Source organism: Lepisosteus platostomus, chromosome 4 (genome assembly GCF_059453375.1).
Source record: "Lepisosteus platostomus isolate fLepPlt1 chromosome 4, fLepPlt1.hap1, whole genome shotgun sequence".
Lineage (NCBI taxonomy): Eukaryota > Metazoa > Chordata > Actinopteri > Semionotiformes > Lepisosteidae > Lepisosteus > Lepisosteus platostomus.
In genome coordinates this window covers 32,915,152-32,939,353 of record NC_142614.1, presented here as the reverse complement: position 1 = coordinate 32,939,353, position 24,202 = coordinate 32,915,152, and the positions used below count along the sequence as shown (strand labels likewise).

General features: G+C 36.3%; 1 protein-coding gene across 8 annotated transcripts in view; it reads right to left on the bottom strand.

Moving 5' to 3' along the window:
• LOC148673124 (tyrosine-protein kinase JAK2-like) overlaps positions 1-24,202 on the bottom strand; it is a 119,903-nt gene that overhangs the window by 16,008 nt on the left and 79,693 nt on the right. For all 8 annotated transcript variants that reach the window (XM_088629415.1, XM_088629409.1, XM_088629411.1 and 5 more), the window contains 9 exons: positions 22,909-23,032; positions 21,685-21,802; positions 12,022-12,167; positions 10,853-11,156; positions 9,232-9,351; positions 5,931-6,088; positions 4,290-4,401; positions 846-1,032; positions 236-360 (listed from right to left, as the gene is read on the bottom strand). In XM_088629415.1, the coding sequence (XP_088485541.1) occupies positions 236-360; positions 846-1,032; positions 4,290-4,401; positions 5,931-6,088; positions 9,232-9,351; positions 10,853-11,156; positions 12,022-12,167; positions 21,685-21,802; positions 22,909-23,032 (1,394 nt within the window). The remainder of the gene's footprint in view (positions 1-235; positions 361-845; positions 1,033-4,289; positions 4,402-5,930; positions 6,089-9,231; positions 9,352-10,852; positions 11,157-12,021; positions 12,168-21,684; positions 21,803-22,908; positions 23,033-24,202) is intronic.

Below are 24,202 nucleotides of genomic sequence, written 5' to 3'. Positions count from 1 at the left end.
ATGCTAAGGTTTATTAAGCAAGCTGAAGATAAGATGGACTTCAGCATGAAATCAAAACTAATATGGTAATATGATAAATTGTGATGAAGGACACTGTAAAGACATAAATTGTTGCTGTCTGACTCATATTTGCAAATTAAAAACACCCACTCATGCAAGATATACATTAATTTTAGTTTACTTTCACTGAAGAGAAATGTATATGAATCGTAGGCATGAAACTACCAGTGCTTACAATTTCAAGGTCTTCCTTCCTGATTTTGTGGAATACCATCTGACTAATGTTATGTCTCTGCAGCATTGGGGACAGGGGGACATCAGAGCAGCTGTTACTTCTGCACACCAGGAGGTTGGATTTATCTGTAAGGACAGCAGTGATTGAAAGAGTGAAACTGGAGAGATATTCAGTATCTTACCACACAAACACAGTAACAGAAAAAAAAAACAAATGAAAGAAAACAAAGACAATAAAACAGCCAACTCCTTATCACAATATCATGGTGATTGCTTTTAAAATTTGGTGTTTTTCAATCCTGAAATTAGCAAGAAGCCAGTGTCATTTTTATTCCCACATTCACAAAACATAGACAGTGTAGCATTCAATCCCATCAAACACATCTGATACATTTACAGCAGTACTACAGGAACAGAAAGGAAAGCAATCTGAAGTGATTCCCTTACTTAAACACCTGCATGTAGGAGCTAAACTAAACAGCAAAAGCAGCAAAACTAAATCTTCATTACATCTGAACACAAAACGGTGTTGCTCTCTTTATTTAAGATTATATTGGTACTATTGAAATCAGACGAGAGAGGGGATTTCTGTATGAGCCAAAAGAGCTGACCTTTGGTCCTGGGTGGGCAACATTTGCTGAACTGGAAGATGATGCCATCTGAACGCACAGTTTCCTTTTGGTAGCAGTTAAGCAGGTCCCGGAGGGTCCCGAAGCTCTTTTTTGCTCCACTCAGGTTGTACTCTCCATTCTCCGTTTTGGTGATAAGGCAGTGTTTGTACTCAACTCCACTTTCATTCTGTGGAACAAAGAGAGGAAGAAAAAAATGGAATTATATTGTATTCCAAATTTCTGGCACTGGATCTGGCCATGTTAATAGTGCCTAATACAGTCAATGTAGACATTACTGACCCTATTGTATTTTGCCACATTTTGTTGTGTAACAACCAGAAAACCTCTAAGACTAATGTATTTACTGTATATCTTTTTGATCCATACAATATCCTCTAAAAATCTTCACTGGAAAAAGATTCACCACCTTAGCATTAACGCTCCTTAATAAGCTCTACTTCAAACAGTTGCCTTCAGAATTTGAACAATATGTTTACTGAAATCCATCTGAGTCCAATTAAAGTGGTTTACCATTCAGATTGAACACAACTATCTTTAGAAGGTTAAACACACCTGTTTGTATGAGTTCCCACCATTGGACACTGCATAAAAATCAATATAAAGAAATAGGAGCTTCCGCAACAACTACAGTATGGAAGACTGTGTCTTTTTCTCTTAGTTATGAAAAGATGAAGTCAGGCGAAGGACACAAAAAAGATTTCAAAGGCACTGAGAGGTACAGAGCACAGTTAATAAGGAAATGGAGGACTATCTAGAATCTTCAATGACCAGGTTGTCTTCCAAAACTCAGCAGTTTGGCAAGAAGGACATTGGTCAAAGAAGTCAAAAGGCCAAAAACAACCTTCCATAATCTACAATATCTCATAATTCAGATGGGAGAAACTGTGAGAGTAAACAGTATCTCAGGTACTGAGAGGTGCGAGAAGCGAGGGGGAAGCCATATTTAAAAAAAGCTCACATGAAGTCCCTCGTTGAATATGGCATAGAGGAGCCTCTTAAATTATGTGCAAAAAAATCTGTGGTCTGAATAGACAAAAATTTTGTTATTTGGCTGTAATGCCAAGCATTATGTCTGGTAAAAGAAAAGCACTCCTCATCACTTACAAAACACCATCCCCACACTGAAGTATGGTGGTGGCAGCATAATGTTCTGTTTGCTTTCCATTGGCAGGGACTGGGAGGCTTGTCAAGATAAAGGTCAGAACAGATGGAGCAAAATATAGGCAGAACCTGAAACAGTCTGCAAAAGATCTGAAACTGGGAGGGAGATTTATACTTCAAAAAGACAAGACAATGACCCCAAACACAAAGTCAAAGCAACCCTTGAGTGGCTTAAAAAGAAGGTGGATGTTCTTTAGTGGCCCAGTCAAAATGCAGACTTACATAGTCTGCAAATTACACAGAAAATGAAAAGCTAGTTACAACATACTGAAAAAAACCTGAGGCTTTAATTGCTGCAAAGGGGGAGCTACTAAATATTAAATGCTAAAGGTTCTCATGGGGTAAATACTTGGACAAGCTGTATTTTTCAGTTTTAAATTTTTCATAAAATTTTATTTTACTATAAAAATGATTATGTCCCATCAAAATGTTAATTATGTTTTGTTAACCATATGAAAAATAATCCTGTTCAATTGTGTTACAATTTGAGGTTTGTAACATAGCAAAATACTGTATGGTAGAGGTCCATGGGGGGGTCAATACTTTCTACATACATTTTTATACAAGTCCTCTTGCTGTAGTTGTAAGATAATTAGAGTGATTCTTAAGTATTATTTGACAATCATTCAGTCAATAATCCTGTATAAATGTTTCATGCATACAGTGCCATACAAAAGTATTCAGACCCTTCCATCGTGAAATTATATAAATGATGCATACACATTTTTTAAACTTAATATTTTATTTAAAACCAGAATGCTCAAATTGATAATGAGTAAGATAGGCTTCAATTAATGTTAGAAAAAAAAAGAAATATTTTGAATGCATAAGTATTAAGAACCATTAAGTCAATATTTGGTGGAGGCTCCAGTGACAGCACTTACAACCACAAGTCTTTTGGGTAAATCTCTACCAGATTTGTACACTGGTTTCAAACAGCAGTTGTCAAGTTTTTCCAAAAAATTGTAATAGGATTCAAGTCAAGACTTTGATTGGCCAGTCAAGCATATTCACTTTCTTGTTCTTAAACTAGTTTAGCTTTGGCCATATGCTTTAGATCATTGCCCTTGTGAAAGTTAAGTTTATGTTCCTTCACTTCACTTCTTAGATATACTTGTACATTATTTGTTCTATGTTCTCATCACTCTTGACAAGCTTCCTACTCTCTACTAATGGGAAGTAGGATTATAAAATAATGTTCCACCACCATACAGAAGGAATGGTGTTCACTGAATGATGTTTGTGTTTGATGATCTGTTTGTGTCAGATGTGATATTCAAATTCCAATTATGTCTTGTCAGACCACAAAAACTATTTGCCACGTTTCCAGTATCACTTAGGTATTGTGTTGCAAACCCCATGCAGGATTTTAGACCTATTTTTAGTTCCACACAATATACCTTTGTGAAGTGACCAGCCTCAACCACTGAATTTTGTATTTTTTTTCAAAGTCACCTATTCAAGTGAAGTGCTGTCTCTGGTTCACATGCTGTGGCCCGGGCAGTCAGCAGTCACTACACACTCACCTAATTGTGTGACTTATTATGGTAACTTTGTGCGTCCAAATTAACCTAGGCTTTCCTAAGGAGTCCAAATATAATTACACAAAATTCCTTTTCTATTACTCTTTCATATCATCTATTTACTTCTCTGTTTAGCAAGCTTTAAAGCAAAAATGTGAAAACCATGAAATGGTTTGAATACTTTTGTAAAGCATTATATACTGTATAAAGTAGTGCCACATTTTCTCTTAACTGTCTCTGAAATATGAACTGTTAAAGGAGATGTTTTGGAACAAAACAACAATACTTTGAATTACATGACTTTCTTGGAGTTCCAAGGAAGACATTTATTCCATGCATAAAAGTAAAAAAAAAAACTTTCGAAAATGTGCCTGCTGTACTTTCTGCAGATATTGAAGGGTGGTTAATTTTAATAGTACAGAATAAAGGGGAACTGAAATATGCTGTTGTGGCTGGCTGTTTGCAAACTATTCACATAATGCTATGCTATTCCCCATCTGGGAAAATATACCAAATAAACAGATAACAATAAATGATAATAATCGACATTATAGCATTTGGAGTCCAAATCTTGTGAAGTTGGTCAAACATAGTAGCATACGTGTAATGTAATCCAGTGTCCCACACACGAGCTGTACTTCTGTGAAAGGCAGACTATGGACTAATGAACAGCAGGGAGGATTGCTGCTTGTGAAGAAAGAAAAGAAGGTCACAGGATATATCACTGCAGTATACTGACCCCTACAGCAAAGGACAAAAAGTACTTGTTGTAATCCTTGGGGCTGCAGCGCAGAATATAGAGCCCTCTCTGGTTGCCAGCTCTTCTCAGTTTGCTGATGGCGAACTCCATCCTGTGGCAAGAGAGAGACGGTGCAATGGCTATCAGTAGCGCTCTACTACCCAGTCACTGTCAGGATCACAGACACAGTCTGGGCTCGAAAGAGTGGGGGTGGAAGAATGCTTGTGGAGAAAGTGTATAGTCAAACTGGGCAAGAAAGTGCCTTTGGGCTGTGACTTATGGTTCTTTTGAATCAATGTCTTCAATATATTTCTAAAGAGGAAACAGCTCTCTGGATCACGATTGTAAACTATATTGGTAATAGAAGGATAACGATGAAGAATGTTTTGAACAGGCATATTTTCATTTTAACAGCCATTCAGATTACACCATGCAGGGGATTAATGTCTATGTTGTTCTTTTATGCTAGAGGACAAGAAGAAATAACCTGTTTTAACCAAGAATGCCAAAGCATCACAATATGCAACAGTTGTCAAAATTAGTTCAAGTAGGTAGCTGCGTCAGCATGTGTAGGCTCCACAGGAACAATTAAAGGTTTAAGTTTATTTCATGCTAAAAAGAGAAGAAAAGAAACACAATGGTTTGGCTGCGGAGCCAAAGGCTGTGTTTTTTTCTTCTCTTTTCAGCATGGAATACACCTAAACCTTTACTTGTTTCTGTGTTGTCAAAATTACTGCAGGATCCTCAGCTGAGATGTCCATTCAGCCCCTTACAGAGCAGGTGAATCCTAACAATTCAAGACCATCACAAGATGAGCAGTAGTTTGATTGACTAGTTAGTATTTACTGTAATTCAGAAGAAATTAGATTATCTCCAGATGATTGTGCTGTCATTCACTGAGCCCTTCCTGCTGTCTTAAAATTTCCCTTGAATTTGGATAACACTAGTTGTGCTAGTAATAGGTAAATATTTTTCTGAAATATTTCTTGTAAATGTAATTGGCTCCTATTGGATCTGTTGAATGGGTAACTGAATAAAATCAGAAAAACTCTTTGCGTGAAGATATCTATAAAAAATAGTGTTTAGAGGTTCTCAAAATACGAAAGTTGGTTTAAGCTAACCTTCAAATTAGTTCATTTTTGTCTAATAATTCAAAATCTGTCCAAACTGAGTCCCTTCAATTAATGTTATACTTGAATTATGTTCAGATAAAGGCACCTCTTTTCTATCCAAAGGAATGTTTCTCTCTTAGGATGCCCAGTTTAAAAGCTTGAGCTCAACTCTAAAGGTTAGATTCAGACAGAGGAGCTGGGAGTTGTTCTCTTTACTAGTATAAAACTTAATTAAGAGTTTACTGAAATGACTGCTATTTGAACAGTGAATTTTAGCAGTGAAGCTTAAATGGGTGAAAAATCTGTACACAATATTGACATTTATAGATTCCTTACTGTGTGGTTGATTTAGTCTGACATTCCCAATTTTGGATTTTTCTCCTTTGAAGTGATGAGGAAGAAAGAAAAGTCTAGCTAAGTCTCCTTATAATAACGATAGTTTTTGAACACTGAAGACCCTAATTTATGAGGAGTATAACAAAATAGGAAAAACGTGAAGGCCACAGAACTCTAACAGGTGCCGACTTACGAAACAGGGCCATGGCAGTAGCTATGAATGACTTCTAGTAGTCGTGGCGGTGCCACCTCTTTGCAGAGGTAGTGATGTGCATCTGTCGTTAGCCGGTAATAACCATCAATCAGGGACACAAAGGAGAGAGCCTCAATTAATGAAAGGAATTCCAGCTCCTGCAGACAGAGAGGCACAAACAAAAGTGTCACAGGAACAGGTTATAGACATTAATTAACCTCACAGGAAGTTGTTGAAACAGAAACAGCTGGAGAAACTGCACATACTGTAGAAGGTGCACCAGTACAGACCTTAACCCAGTACCAAGACCTCTGAGGCAGTAGTGCTAACTTCCATGTCACAGTGATGCCCAAGTACACACATATTATTCAAAATTAGGCACACGATTAGATGCATTTTCATTCAAGGCAAATCTCCAGTTCACATCGTGTTTTTTTTGCATTAAGTGACACAAATTGATACACCTGTTTGTACACAGTAGATATTTACTGTACATCTCACCTTTACCTAGCGGTTTTTGAAAAATCAATAAAATAGTACTACTTCTTTTTTTATTATATCTACATATCTACTATCTACATGTTAAGTGGTACTCCAATTACACAAAAAATCTAATTTACAATGACCCTTTTATACACTAGGACACAACTTCTGGAGAAAATGTAGTGGAAATGTCAAAGAATAAAACCCCTAACTGTCAAAGTGATATACTGTAGAGTAGTTGCCTGGTGAGACCCGTGTGGTGCATTCATAGTGCACATAATCTAAATAAAACATCTCTTTTGTAAAACATTTGTATATAATGCTAATATTTGCAAATCTATATTATTTTTACAAATTATACTTTCAAAGGATAATTACCGACCATTACCACAATAACACCCATTTTACAATTTCTGTAAAGATAGTTTAGATGACAACAGCCAAGAGGAACAAAAGAAATGGAAGAATGAGCTACATGCTTGGGCTGGGAAAGTTCACATGTCTGACAGAAAAAGAGTATGTATATGTATTTCTCATTTTAGTGAGTACTTGTGAGTTAAGTACTTGTTTAATGATTGATGAGTGTATATTAATATACGAACAATATACACATTTAAAATGTTTTTTGCACTGTCCTCTATATAAGATTGCTTCTACTGATAAAAGGCTGCCAAGCCTTGCCTTCACTTGAGCCTGCACTGCCAAGCATCACTGTTTATGTTTTCAACTGCTTCATTCAAGCTGTGTTTACAGCGTTATTCTGTTACTGATATCCACTTTAGCATTATTAGACTTGTTGGCAGTAACTGGAAACTCTACTGTCACTGTTTAGAGACTGGACAGACTGGACACTTTGTTCTGGACAGGTATACTAGGACAGACAAGCCATTAAATTTTAGAGTATTTTGTCCAGTACCACTCAAGATGGTAAGTTTCAAAGCCCTTTCAAAATCTTATATATATTAACTTTTGAACCAATTGAATTTAAATTTAGCAGATTTCAACCACAGGCTGCTGCGCTGCTAGACTTGTGTTACCTTTGTTTATGTCCATACCACGTGATCAAGAATTTGGTGAATGTTTCCATAACATATATATGTGCAAATGGAATACAATGGATTCCTGCTGTTTAAAAAGCATTTGACAATTAACTCCAAATATGGTAACTATCTAGTGATCAAATCATTAATATCTGACACGCTTTTGTTCCGGCATATACAGTACCACGATAGTAATGTGGCTGATATTTAATTTCCTCTCATCTTACACTATCTTCATCTTAGCAACCAGTTTACAGATTGTACTGAAACTAGGCAGATAACATGAACAAGCAGTGCTGCCTCATATTTTCACCTCACATGTTGCTGTAATAATCTACCCATCCACTGCAGGTCATCTGCTGTTTGGCAAAACACAGCCTCTTGCCTAAACTGTTCCAGTTGAAGGACTGCTCGGCTTATTAGGTCCAGCTGCATGTATAATTCTAGTCAGAAAACAGGTAACTTTTGGATAAAAGTTATCCCCACATAAGATGCAATTTGCTGGATCATTGTTTTTTATAAAGTATTAATTCATCTTTCTTTCAGTTCTTTCCACCTTATGTACATTCTCATTACGTTGCATCTAATTATGTTGAAAATGATAGAAAAAGTGAAAAACAATCATTTAAAAGCAGTGAATTATGAAACCATAAGAAAGAAAAATAAATTTCTCAGAATGGAAAACAAGACCTTCTTAAAAATGGCAAAGTACAAACAGCAAGATTGGTAAAATAAGTTAACTACTGTTTGTTTTGGATTTTTTTCTTTCAAAAACCCACACATTTGCAATCATCAGGATTTGCATAATGACCCTCTCTCCAGCACTGTGAGAAGAGGAGCATGCCCATTTTTGTGACATCTGTCATTCTGAAAATGACATGCATCGAGTGGAGAAGCGATACAGATCTCAGTGACAAAACTACAATCTCAAAGGCACCCTGGTAGTCTAATTCATTGCTGTTAGTCTACTATGCTATGGGATAGACAGATAAATTAATGTATATTTTATTGGGAACAGCTGGCTTTGTGGTTTCTAACAAACCCAGCCGTGCATCTGTGATGAAGCCTGTAGCAAATCTCTTTGTCAAATACCACCTGTAATGTGCTACAAGACTCTTGAAGTCCTGAGGGGCCATTTTGACCATTCTTTCAGGTGGAATTTGTTTATTAGTTTAAAAACATAATTGCATAATTTTTCTGAAAAAACGTAAACAAGTGACATTTACATGTATACTGTACATGTACACATGCAGTACGTGTTATGTTTCTGATGTAGCTACTGTATTCTAAGTAAACTGTAATAATCTATCATTAATAGAGATTTATAATTCATATTTGAACTAAATATTGTACTATATGAAAAAGCAGAAAAGCTATAATTACTGCTACTAATACAAATGTAATATGGTCAAAGAAGCTTATTACAAATGTTTAAGATGGCAATTATTTCATTACTGCTTTTAGGTTGTTACAGTTTGGTACAATCATGTACACTGCAGTATTTTTTAAAATATTTTTCATTAAAAAATCAAACCTAGTTTTTACATAAATTGAGGTTATTTTCCACAGAATTTAGTAAAATATTTTGCACAACCTGAAGAAATTTCCTGCAAATTCCATCTGGACCTGTTTATAGCCTTTCAATTAAGGGTTCATATACATTGAAAAGGTCAGAGTTTAACAAAACTGTAGGGTTTAAGGAATACTAGGTATGTGCGTAGACAACATAATATAAGGAGTATCAATACCAGTGCATATGCAGTTATTTAGACTCATACCAGTGTTTTGCCATCCTGTTTGTTGATGGTAACAATTCGACTTTCAGAGGACCCATCTTTGTTGGCTTGCTTGATGCTGATATCAATAACATCAGGGAAATTGCAGTATGTCTGTAAGTCCTAAGGAGAAATTAAAAAGATTTACAGCAAACTTTTGAGTCAGACCATGACAATGCTTTATACACTACACAATATTACAAATAAAGCATATTTGATATATAGTTACCAATACTTTATCTAAATATATAGTAGAATATATAGTATATGCAGTAGTATAATATATACCGTAATATATACATATATAGTATACATTAATCATAATATTGATGACAAAACAGAGATTCATGAAGGGACAAGATGACAAGAAATGTACATTTAAAGATTGATATGAGCTTTTTTGAAGTTATGAATGAAAAAATTTTCCATAATAACTGTTAGCAAGCATTACAAGTGTATAAAAACACAGGAATTGTTAAAGATGGAAGGTATAAGTGAAAAGAATACTAAATTCCCAACCACTACTGTTTCACCCAATAGGTGACAGCACTGCAAAACTCAGTCTCTTGCTTTGAGGCATTTGAGGCAGCTGTAATATTTCTAAAGTTTTATTATAACAAATTTATTCTCCTTATAATAATTGGAACTGGACTTATGTCAGCAATTCTCTATGTTTCTCTCTAAATTGCACAGGAAATTCACTTATAATTTTATAGTTTGAAACCACACTACCATCTAAGGAGATCACTATACTCTATGTAAACCGAGTATATCAAGATAATCAACCAATGAGGTCTTGCAAAAAAAAAAAACTAAGTTTATCTACTTCACTAGAAAGAAATCTAATGCTTCATCAGCATCAAGTGTACATAAGAGAAAAAATAGCTATTTTTGTTAAAACAGATACATAATCAGCACTTCTGGAAAAGCAGAAGGACTTGCACAACAATTCATAAGAAAACAGTAATGCTTATGTGGCAATAATACACTTTAGTTTACCTGATTACAAGGAACAGCTTTTATCCCCATTATGTAACAGTTGAATCAGAAAGATAGCACTTCAGTATACCTTAAAGTTTAAGAACTTCGCTGTACATTATAAATCCACCCCCCATCCCCCAAAAATAATGAATCAGTGTGACATTTGAAATTCTATCTGCCCATGTGCTGATTTCTCCTTTTCAGTAACTGAAAACTAGCTTTTTTTCTCTTTATATTTGTAGTATAAATTTGTACATATTTGTATTTGAGAGAACATATTTAACTTTAGCTTACAAAGTTTTTATAAGTAATTAATGATGGTGACTACCATAGTTATTCCAAACCTTGCTCAAAAAGAAAACCACTGGACATTGTAATTTAACAAAGAAGATTCAGGACAGTTGCACATAAAGGGGTGTGCACATAAAGGGTGATAGGTAGGCAAGGTAGGTGTTTGACTCAAGAACTTGCCAGAGTTATACTGACAGGACTATTTAGACTGGGGAGAAAGGTTTGTTCACATTCTGGACAGAGCTACTGTGTGACATAACTGAAACAAAAATGATTCTGGTTCTCTAGCTCAACTTTAGAAACTTTATTTGTTCCTAAATACAAGTGTCAGGACCCATTAGAAGAGCTCTACCTGTTCAGAAATTGAGCTAGCTTCTTTGTCCTTGTTTCTTGACCACTGGATGCCGTTGTTGCCTGCGACGCGGATGGTGACAAGGCCAGCAGAGGGCTCCTTCACTTCAAAGTACTCAGAGTAGAAGGCAGACTGCAGCGTCTCCAGGTTAATAAGATACTTCAGCTTGAGATCACGGGCCGCTGCTTTGCACTGGCTGAACTGCTGGATGAAACGGCGGAAGCGATAGCGGATTCGTTTTCGAGTAACAATGTGGTAGTCCTGGATCCTCGCCCTCATGTCCTTGGGCAAAAAGGACTTATAGCTGTGGGGGGACAAGAAATAAAATAGTGTTGAAAAAACCAACAATGGTATCACATCATAGAACCTAGCAGCTGATGAATTTGAATTAATCAGCTGTTGTTTACATTATATTTTATTTTTCATAAAATAGGAAACAAAAAATGCCTAGAAAATTCCATTCAACAATGAATGTGACCAAACCTTCCAGAGCAATGGACAGCACAGACTATTTGCAATGAGGTTTTCACAGTCTCACCACAGATAATAACTTGCACAATATTAGAGATATTAAAGGGATCTCATTTTTGTTGCATACTGCAACAAATTATCTTCTGGAAAGAGCAATACTGAAGAAACTGTACAGACACTGTACAGACTGGCATATTTGGTTATGTAAAAGAGTTCAGATTCATTTTAAGGGATATTTACATCACACATCTTATGAAATCATTAGCCCCCTTTTAGGGAAGACGAGAGACCTCTTCCTTCTGCTGGTCTTAATTTGGTTTTACCCACACATACACTCATCACAGTCACTAGAGCTTCTCACTAACTCTTTAGTCTTGATCTTCAGTAATCAGCAGGCACCAAAGTACTCAACTTCATTAATTCCATGTCTTCCACACAAAGCCTATCCTTTCCCTCAAAATGCCACCTCTCACTATCTTACACTTTACTAATCCTAATAATATTATCTAGTAATTTCATTTTCTAACCTCATTGAAGATTTAAAGCCTTCTTAATTAATGAAGCAAATTAATGCCAGTGCATTATTTTTAAAGTGCATAACTTTAAGAAATTCAATTGAACTTTTCACAATTATTCTAAAGACACCATATTTTTGTTTCAAATGTTAGAATGCAGGGCTAAAGGTCTTCTTGTCTCACCTCATGGCATTGTAGATATCCAGAGGAGACTGGTCTTTTTCCTTGGCTATCCTCATCATGTCAAGAACTGCCATTCCTAGGCACTCCTCTTGGGTTTCATGGCTGATGGCTATTTTGACCCAACCATCCACAAAATCACTCCGCCACTTAAGAAAGAAGAAAGAATAAGCTATAAGCTTGACAGCTGATACTTTATATGCCAGGTACTTTTAGGAGATTTCACCTCCTTATGGTTTTGACATGTCTTTCTATTTTTACATTAAATAGCAATCCAAAGAGTAGGGACTTTTGCACTTCAAAACCATATTAAATTTAGAGAAGAAGAAAGCACCCATACTGTACATTTGCCAAACAAATCAATTTCTTATCAATTTCAATCAAACTTATCAAATTAAAATTTTAACCACAATACCACCTTAGGGACATCTTTAAATGTCTTAAATGTTACAGACAAAAAGTAATTGGAGGCAGAAATTGAATGCACAGAAAATGTAGTTAAGACATCTGAGAATTATAGTCTGTAATTCGGTGACACCAGCCAGCCTTGTGGAATGTTCATTGAGTTTTTCTACTTATCCCTATATACACTGGGTTTGAAGACAACCACTACACAATATGTGTGAAATGAACAAGAAAACTGCATTCCCGTATGCCTTATTTTGGTTCCCTGATCTTCACAATCTTTTTGAAAGGATTACAGCAGACTGTAATGTATTCTAAAAAGAAGCACGTGGACAGCAGGAAACTGGTAACCGAGCGTCTGATTAACATGGCTCCAATGTTCTTCTCATCTCTCTTATCATGTTTTTTTTGGTTTGAAGAGTACCCACAATTAGTCTGGAGAGTATTAAACATAAGCATAGATTTTATAAGATAAGTACCAAATGACCCTTAAATGCTAAAAAATGACATAATGTACTGGTGTTACATGGGGCTGAGTGCTACGAGGACCTGATCCGAATGGTGTTTATTTCAGGGGGAGTTAATGGATGTGAACTATTTTTGGTCAAATAACTTCTTCAATTTCGGTTACTTTTTTTAGACAGACTTGACTTAAGTCTCAAAAGGCAGGAACTTTTTTACCCTTCTGAACTTTTTACCCTCAAGACCCAGCTGCACTTGTTGACGTTTGTGACTTAGGATTCGGCTTGACAAATTACACCGTTTAAGAATATGGTAGGTGGAGACGTAATGGTAATTCTTGCCTTAATACATTCCCCCAGAGAGAAATTATCTGCAGCCCAAGTCACCTGACTGTTTGGAGGAACATAACCGGTCAGGTGAAAATTAAAACCTGGAAACGGAGGTTTTTTAAATTGGCTGTTGACATCTGCTCATGAAGAGAGCAGAGCCATGCTATGGAATACACCAGAGGGAGAAGGCAGTGAGGAAACAACTGACACACAAGCCTGTGAGCATGAGCATGAGTTTATGGAGAGGGACTTAGAAGTCTAGAGCTTTGAGAGAGGTTTTATGACTGGTTTATTTTTTCTTGTACTGTAAATAAAAGACCATTACTTTTGGTTACCAAGCTCTGCCTATAAAAATGATCTCTGTTGTTGCACACCACCCTTGGGTGTGCCACAACTGATATGAAACTGAAATGTCCATATAGCAAAACTAAAACAAGAGTTTTTCTTCTGTTTTGCTCTAGGGAATCATATACAGTACGTGCTTAATTTGACTAACGCAGGAAGTAATGATGCAACACACTGGCAACAAGTAAGAAACCATAAGCAAAGTGAGTACCCTTCCTACCTGTCAAACACTTAAGGATCCTTATGGAACTTCATATAAATCAAAAGAAATACTACAACTGTAGGTTTTTCATGAAAACCCTCACAATTACATACGTAGTTTTAAAAGCCAAAACAACTCACAGTTATCTCCATCTAGTTAGTTTTTGATCAGAAAATTACTTAAGGGTGGATTATGTAAAGTACTGCAAAACAAGATCATTGCCAGAAGCTAAATATAAAAAAAAAAACATAGAACAAAAAGAAGGCTCTTGATATATTTCTTGTAGTACATATAGACTGGCAGTACATGAACTTCCTACTCAATTCCAAGTAGGTTTAATTCCTTTTCCGGGAAACTTTATCTGTGGTATTCATGGCAGAACATCATTGATATAGGAGATTATAAAATCAGTATTTGAACCATTGAATGGTTCTTATGATTGGTTATTATCATAATAAGTGTATGATAATGTATTTTCAAAACCATATTATTCTCAAATATTTGAATGTAAAGCCACTACATATTTTATATCATTTCTAAAAAACAAAAACCAAAGCATTTAAATGGCTTTTTGTAAGCGATTAGCAAGTACATGATGCAAGTTATATTTGTAAATTAAGTAAAACAGCATAGCAAAAAGCAGTCTTTCCCCCAAGGCATACGTCAAGATATTTTTATTGCACAATACATACATTTCTAGTCTCCATATCAGTGGCTGGTACCCGCAATCAGACAAGCTCTGTCACTCTCCACAGAGAGCTTAGAGGATTGTATCAAGGTTGCTGTCCTTGCGATTGTCTTCACTGCCACTAACCTATCCTGGCAACACTTCAACATGGATGATATCCAGACAACAAATAAATAAAGCTGCTGAGGTCAGCCAAAGTTCAAGCTCTGCTAGATCACAGATCAATTAACCGTTGCTTTTTTGCTTGTTTTAAGGCTAATAAAGGAACCCTCTTTGAGGTGTAAGGGAATTGCTATGATATATTTTTTTACTTTTGTCACTTCTATAAAAAAACATATAAATCGTATGTCTGTATTCTGACTGGTGAATGTGTTCTGTGTACAATTGTTATGGTTGTAACAGTCTAACGTTCTTCACAATTTACTATTTTAGGTCACAACACAACAGTGAATGTGAGCACATGATACTGCAGCCCAAGGCCAAAGCTTTAAGACAGATGAAATTGTACTTACAAAACAGAAGTCCAAAGATCACAACTGACAAAAAAAATAAACACAATAAGATTGCACAATGTACATTTCTTAATACATCAGGCCAGTATAAACATTCAAAACTTTGTAATTTACTCTTTAAATCAGCAGTTGAACAATAACTTGCAAAAATTTCATTTTAAAATAATTGCAATAATTTATGTGACATGGTTATGTTAATAAAAACAGTTACAGTACCCTGTAAGTGCTTATTGGTCAGAAATTTTAAAAAATAAATGCCTGTTGGTTATTGAAAATACTACTGAGAGTTTTGATTTTGAAAAAATCATTCTTAAATCATTAGATCTATAGTTCTATTATAATATGTCTGTACAATATTTGGTAGATGCATTGGCACCCTGTTATCCTGTCAGATATCAAAACAAGGCTGGGCCCAAGCAACACCAGGATGGGAAAACTCCAAGGAAAACCATGTTACTGTCATGTTAATAATGAACAAGTAGGTGGCACCCTTCCCCGTGGAACAGAATTTCTAAACCAAGTGTCCAAGTGTGGCAACTAGGGACACTATTGCCGCAGGAGGTACTGTGCTTTGAATGGTAAAGATTCCATGCCACTTTTCATTAGGCTTTGAGGGCCTAAACCCCAGGGTCCTGGCTAACATCGGTCCTCAAAACTGCTGCTATTACCCCCGTGCCAAAGAAGCCTAACATGGCTCTCGACAATCTTAACAACTTTTGCCCCATCTCCAACTTACCCTTTCTCTCTAAAATTCTAGAACGTGCTGTCACACTTCAGTTACATAACCACCTCATGACAAATAACCTTTTTGAACCCCTCCAATCTGGCTTCCGTCAACTTCACAGCACAGAAACCGCCCTAGTCAAAGTCACCAACGATCTCCTAATAGCTTCTGATTCTGGTTCTCTTTCCATACTCATCCTTCTTGATCTCAGTGCTGCCTTTGACACTGTTGACCATAACATCTTACTTTCTCGTCTTGAGACTGTGTTTGGAGTCTCTGACACTGCCCTCAAATGGTTTAAGTCTTACCTCACTGATCGCTGTCACTTTGTCTCTCTCAATGGGTACAGGTCTGAAATTGGTCTTGTCAAGTCTGGTGTCCCCCAGGGCTCAATACTGGGCCCCTTGCTCTTCAGCATTTACATGTTCCCACTTGGTCAGCTTTTAAGATCACATGGCCTCAGCTTTCATTTTTACACTGACGATACTCAAATATACATCCATACCAAACCCGACACTGATGTGGCTGTCTCTATTCTAATTGCATCTCTGACATAAAAATTTGGATGACTCAAAACTTCCTTCATCTTACCTGTGACAAGACTGAAGTCATGCTTATTGGTACCCCCCATCAACTTCGTAAACCAGTCCTGTAACCCTGTCTGTAGATGGCTCTGTACTTGAGCTTCAATCAAAATTGAAAAACCTTGGGGTTATATTCGATTCTGGCTTAACATACGACCCACATGTACAGCATACTGTCAAAACATATTTTTTTCACCTTAGAAATATCGCAAGACTACGCCCTATGCTATCATTAACTGTGGCTGAAAAGCTGATCAACATATTTGTATTCTCTCGAATTGACTACTGCAACGCTCTACTCCCTGGGGTATCTAAATCTACTCTGAACAAGCTGCAGTATGTCCAAAATTCAGCAGCCAGAATCCTGACCAGGTCTAGTGCAACTGTTCACTTTACTCCTATCCTGGAGTCCTTGCACTGGCTTCTGGTCAAATTCCACGTAGACTTTAAAATCCTCATGCTCACCTATAAGGCTTTACATGGCTTGGCACCTCAATACCTGTCTGAACTTTTATCGCCCTGCATTGTATGGGCGACAGGGCCTTCTCCTGCTATGCCCCCAAGCTCTGGAACTCTTTGCCCAATGATATTAGAGAGTCACCTTCTCTAAACTCCTTCAAATCCAGACTCAAAATCTTCTTCTTCAGAAAAACCTTTACTTAACTGGTTCCATTCTTCACCCCTCTGCTCTTCTTAATACCACCTTCCACGGTCTCCTCTATTCTTATTGTTGTATTGTTGTAATTATAATTGTGTCCTATCTTGTGAAATCTTCTTATTTATTGTTGTAGTCTTCTTATTTATTGTTATTGTCATCCTGTAAAGCGCTTTGAGAAGCCACCTTAAAAGGCGCTATATAAAATAAAGTTTATTATCATTATTATCTTCTGAATTTACACAATCTAGCCTCCCTAAAGTTTCCCTTTTTATTCAAAGTAGTTTCTCCACCTCTCCATCTGAACCTGTATAGTGGGACTGCTGCAGTATTATGACTGCTGTGCATCAGCAGTGCATCAGCACTGACTTTATTCAGTGATGAATTAAGTTGGTATGAAAAGCCCTTTTGATCTATTGGGATGAAAACAGCTATATAATTGCAAAGAATTATTACTAATAAATTAAAACTTTAGTACTTCAATCATGTGTCATATAGCGTTGCTGTGAATGGCTTTTCTGATTTATGTTACAATAAGGTAGTGTAAGAGAGCAGCCCTGTCTGGACCACATTTCCCAGAAACCTCTGGGGGAATGAGCTGCTGCTCCCAGTCAGAATGCTTAAAAAACAGGAAGCAGAGGCTTTTTGCATTAGTCAATATACTGTATGGAAGTACCAGGCAGATCCTCTGTAATTCACACTTACAAGAGGGAGGGGAGATAGAAGCGACCCACTAAGTGACAAGGAATTGTGAGTTTTGAGAACTTTGGAAGTACATGATTGTGAAGAGTCTCAGAGGGAGAGAGTAGTTTTGAGGAGAACTGTGGAGAGAGACTGAATTGTTCTGAAGCTTTTAAGCTGCCCAGTATGATAGAGAGGGATGCTGTAAAAACGTTTACCAGAAGTTGAAAAGGGAGCACAGGGTTTTCTTTGGGTGTTGGTTTAGTTTTTTTACTCCCTGCACTGTCAATTTTAAAACTTACAGCTGAGTTTGAGGTGTCTGTTGTCCTGCCTATATAAAAGATCCTGTTATGATACACCTGTGACACACAATGGGCTGATCAGTTGCTGGAGGAAAAAACAGTAGGGTACAGAAAAAATGAAAGAATACTGAAGAAAATCTAATGAGGTAATTGAGATTTAAAAAATAATGTGAAAGTAATATGGATGGGTATCAGAAATAAAAGGTCAAAACTCTGAATAACTCTCAGAGTTATGAAAAACACAGCTGACGGAGAGTCAGTTCAACAAACTGCAGGCAGCAATCGTACTCTAAACACCATATCTATTCAGTATTTCCATGTTCCCACTTGGTCAGTTAATTAAGACCATATGATTTTAAATATCACATCTATGCTGATGATCAAATCTACATCCATACTAAACCTAAAACTGAAGCACATGTTTCTGCACTGTATAACAGCATCTTGGACATAAAATTCTGGATGACTCAAAATTTCCTTCATTTAAGCTGCGACAAGACTGAAGTCATGCTTCATGGCACCTCCCATCAACTTTGTAAATCTAATGCAGTAACCTTGTCTGTGAATTTGACTGTACTTGAATTTCAATCTAAACTGAAGATCTTGGGAGTGAAATTTGATCCAGGCATGACTTTTGACCTACACGTGCAAACTATTGTGAAAACATCATTCTTCCAACTCAGAAATATCGCCAGACTATGTTCTATGTTGTCTCCGACTGTAGCTGAACAGCTGGTCAACACTTTTGACTTCTCTGGAACTGATTACTGTAATGCCCTACTTACTGGGGCACCTACTGTATATCCACACTGAAGAAACTTCAGTATGTCCAGAATTTTTCAGCCAGAATTCTGATCATGCCTTGAGCAAGTAATCACATTACTTCTCTCCTGGAGTCCTTGCACTGGCTTTCCATCAGGATTCGTGTCAACTTAAAAATCCTCATGCTAAGCTATAAGGCTCTGCATGGCTTGTCACCTTGGAACCCATCTGACTAATTATCTTCCTACTCACCATCTCACAATCTTCATTCCTCTGACTCTGGTCTCCTGTTTGTCCCCAAAGTCCCTCTACATGCAACAGGTAACAGAGCCTTCTCTTGTTATGCCCCAAGGCTCTGGAATTCTATCTCTAAGGATATCAGGGCGACACCTACCCTCAGCATATTCAAATACACTCTTCTTCAGAAAGGCTTTTATTGTAATTGGTATTTTGTGTCTGCTCCTTGCATTTTCTCCTGTACTGTATTTCTAACCCCTTGTGTTTCTTTGTGCTAAATATATTTCCTATCTTTGTTAATGTTTTCATTTGTAAAGCACTTTAAGAAGATACTTTAAAGTATTATTATAAGATCTAATATTTGTCTGATGGCAACTGCATGTTGTGGTAGATGTCCCCATAGATGTTTCATTAAATTTTGCAGAACTTTAAAACCTCATGAGCTTTCAAAACTAAGGTGAATAAAAGCAAGTGATCTGATTTTAACTAAAGGAGCAAACCATGCATGGCAATTAAAGTACAGTACTATTTTTCTTGGATGATGTCAAACTGAATAGCACTATTCCTGCCACATTCAAGCTGAGGGAGAAAAACTGCATACACGAAATAACCACAAAAAATATTCACTATTCATCTCACTGACTACATGACTATTGCATTTGTCTGTTGTGTTTCTTGTTTGTCAGTCTCAAAACAATACTTTGTACAATCCAGCATTTTAGTTTTGAGCATTCCTGAAACCTGTTAAGAGTACCAAAAAAATAGTTAACCTCCTTTGGACTGAAACATCTAGGAGAGATGAATACATTTGTCAGTGGTTTTGCTCTTCAACTCTTCAAGAACATTAAAGCAGGTTTACCTATAAACTAAAGACATGGGACAGTGTACATATTAAATTGACACAATACTCACCTCTGCAACTCTAATTAGGACAAAAACTATTATACATTTTTTATTCTTACATGAAATACTTCTATTTACACTTTTCAGTTTAGAAAAGAACCACTACATCACTGTACTTGACAGTTTTCATTTGAGTTTTCAGAAGTCATAATCTGTCTCCGTTTCTCTTTTTGTTCAGGTGATTTCTTTGGGCTTAGAGATCTCTTGCTCGTCCTTACTTCCATGTTGCTGACAGGACTCTCGAAGCCTTAGGGATGTGTGAAATTGGTGATACATTTTCTAATCTTCATCTTAAAAATGCATGTTGGAAAAAGTAAACCACTCACCATCATATGCAACTTACTAAGCCATAAACCGAAAAAAGTAAAAAGTAGAAAGTTTAATCCTCACTGTGTTCTTAACTGGTAGCAGTGGGTAGGTAGACAGGCCAATAAAAAGACTGGAAACCTTTGCCTGCTTTCATGTGGAAGGCTTAGTGTTAGTGGCTATGTCTTCACTTCTGTTATTTTACAATCACTGTTTCTCTAAGGGTTATTTTACAATCACTGTTTCTCGAAGGTTATTTAACACTTTTGCCTTTAGAGCTGCTTTAAAAAAATAACTTTAGGGACTTCTTATGAGTAAGCAAATTCAATTTCTCCTAAATGGTAATTCAAAGGAAAGTCACAAACCAGCACTTGGAAGTAACCAATCATGAATAACTGGAATAATCATTCCATTTTTTTTATTATAAAGAGACTGAAAGCACTGTTGTGTGTCCAGTAAAATGAATTAACACAATCTGAGTTATATTTAATACATTTCTCATTTTGCATTCCTCCTTTTGTGAAATAATGAAATTATATTTCATAATTATAAAGAACATATTTTTACTTGTTCTACACAGTAGTATGAAAATTGTTCAACACAAATTGTTCAGTTATCTGCAGCTTTGTACAATATTCATAACTGGCATTTAGTTGTATAATTTCAAAAAGACTACAAATACAGTACATAGATTTACAGAGCCCAGGCATAGGTAAACTTTACAAAATTCTCAGAAAGCACTATGAAAAACATGCAGATAGAATACTTCATGACACAAATAGAAATAGTCTTTCTATTTGTAGACTGCAAACCCTTAAACAGGCAAACTGATGAGGATAGTCAACAAACTCCATAGGGTCCATATTGTTTTATTGACCACACCAAGGCAATATTGTGATATCTATTCTAGATACCTTTATTTTTTGATAATTAAATTTAATCATTTTTTAAAAACTTTTCTTCTGCATTGTCTGAATGGTGAGTTTATTTCTGGATACAGAAAATCATACATACATATGACCTCAAGCATACATATCCATTTTTGCATCATATCACTTTAGTTCTACTCATTTAGCTAGAGACATTAGAAGCAACATGAAGAGAAAACTCAAGTTTTAGTGATAACCCTCTAGAAAAACGAATTCTTTGAAAAAAACAATTTTAATAAAAAGTGATTTTTCTAAACACTGTAGGTGGGGTCAAAACTGCAAAAATAAATTTACAATGACCACAATGTGTTTTTTTATTGTGAGGGTTGTCATTTGAAAGCCATTTGATTTTAAACTAAGAGACACTTGTGAGTATTTATATTTGTCAGTAGGTGGGATAATCTATGGTTTATTTGCACTACTGATCCAGCATGCAGTGGCATACATATTCAACTGAATACATTTGACTAGGTTATTTTATGATTCTTGGTGTCAAACAACAATTGGTTGAGCAATGAAAATAAAGTGCTAAACTTTTCTAGACTAATATTCCTGGTCTTCCTTGAATACAAACTACTCACCTCACCTGCTCTGCTGTGTTCATTATGTTGAACAGAATAGAAACATAGCCTGTGCTCACCTGAGCAAAGAGGTAAGACATTACAGAATCATCAAGGACTGGGCTCTCTGAACCCTTCATCACCCCATATCGATATGCTCTGATGGATCCATTGCTGTACCAGTCAGGGAAATAATACCTGTTTGAAAGAGAAGGGTTATAACATGCTGTCCTCTAATGTAAATTACTGTAAATACAGGCAGTGGAAAAGAAAGAAACGCCTGTAAAGTCAGTTAAAATCACTGTGGGTCAACATGCGTGGCCAATACAGCCTCACATGCACTAATTTGTCTGTCAAGAACATGGTGAAGGATGATTCATTCAAACTATATCACAGCTCAGATGTCCAATTCAATTCAATTTATTTTAATATAGTGTCTTTCACAGCAAGGTTGCCCCAAGGCACTTAACAAAGCTAAGGCACTTAAAAAAGCTTGTGCTCTTTGCACAACTGGACTCAAAAACATCCATGACTAGGCTTGATGAGTCGTTTTTGTTCACTGCAACCCACTATGGTATCTCACTCTATGGTATTCTTGACAGACCTTTTTTGATAAAACTGGCTTCTCATGCTTCAGGTTGAAATTTGCAGTCAACTGACCTGCAGTTGCTCTCCTGTCACAATCCAAAAGTATGTATATTGACCCACTGTTGATCTTTGTTGATGATGTCTTTACTTTAGAGTTCCATGCTGACATCACCTTAGAAACTGTGGCTTCTGAAGCATCTGTTGACACTTTTGCCACACATGTCCCAATAACCATTCCTCTTTCAATGTCAGGGAGGTAGGACTTCTCTTGCAGCCAAGCTAGTAATAAGTATAGGCAACAAGGCATGTCCAACACTTTTATACTTTATCCTAAGCTTAATGGGATGTTACTTGCTTAATTAATGCTTGAACCACACTGGAGTGGGAGCCCTTGCTTTCAATATACCTTCTGTCCCTCATTAACCCAGGTGTTTCTATTTTTTTGTCCATTACCTGTAACTGTATGGCATTGAGATGTAGGATAAAAAATATTTTCTGGTATTTCACAACTAAACTGAAAATAAGGCTTTGTTTTTTCTAATACTAGGTGGTATTCCACTAAATATATCACCTAAATCTAACATCAACCACTTGTCTATACTGTCTATTTTTTATTTGTTAACCAATTCTATGAATGTCTACTGCATGTTTTGGCAGATTTTCAGACTTTCAAGGGTATTTTTTTAAAGCTAGCAGTTTCTTATTTCTCCTTTTACCTGATTCTGAATAGCACAGTTTCACAAGAGGCTTCATCCACATGGAAGACATGGTTGGGTGGGTACCAATTACGGTCGCATTCTCTCATAAGGCCAAACATGTTGAGATACACTGGGGTGACTCCTGAAAGAAAAAGGAAGAATATGTAAATTATACAACACAAAAGAATACTTAATTTGGTAAAGAAGATTACCCTGCACTTGTTATCTTCTTAAATCTTGTGTGAACAGCTCCTGCAAATTGATCTTAGGCCTCTGCAAAGCAGATCCACTTCACTTCAATATCTAATCAAGTCAACTAGACAAGAGAGCGAGGTGTAAAGGAAGTTGTCTATCCGAACACTGAATGCCAAAATCCCACTTGCCTTTTTGTTCTCTTGACTGAGTGAAGGAGAAATAATAAATTTAGTAAACAACAGCATCTACTGCTTCCCTGCTTAGAAAAATGCTGACATTTTAAATTGGTTAAACATCATTAACTTCACTGGCAAAGTGGCATCATAACACCCTGATGATTGGTAGAACTGGTAAGGAATCTAGCAAAAGAAGGAGGACCTATCCTATATTTGTACCTTGTATTTAGTTATTTGAAGGAAAGAGCACACTTTTTTTAACTTAACATCTGTAAAATATATTGGATGAAGGTATCATACAAATACACAAATTCACAAGACCAATACCTCAGATTTGCAACGCAAGTAAGTAAAACTAAGGTCACTATTTTACAAAAGTAAATGTTTATTAAAAACCTTTTACCTTTTATTTAACTTATGCAGGCATATTAATATTGAATATTATATAATACTATAATTTTAGATGGGTGCATGTATGCATGTATTATTAAGAAATCATGGTAAAGAGATTCACAAATTCAAAAAATATACCAATTGATGAATATATTTACACTTGCAGCTGCAAATCAAAACTCCCAGCAAAACCATAATTCTTTTCATTTAAACCAATGCACAGAGTGTTGCTTACACTGGTTATATACACATTCCATGAGCAAAATAACTACAATCACAATGTGTCCTGGCAGATAAAGGTACTGCCATGAAGGTATGTGCATGGGCACCAGTGTCCAGAGTCATAGGCAACTTGATGGGACTCAATCTACCATTGTTCCAATCCATCAGGTTATAGCTGGTTACAACTTAATCAGCAAAAGCATCAGATACATCAGAATTCATGTTTTATGTCACGTCCAATTTTCTAGAGTAATTGAAGACAATGATTACAAAAACACACTGCACTAAAAACAACGCCAGTCCACACAATCATATAAACAAGAATT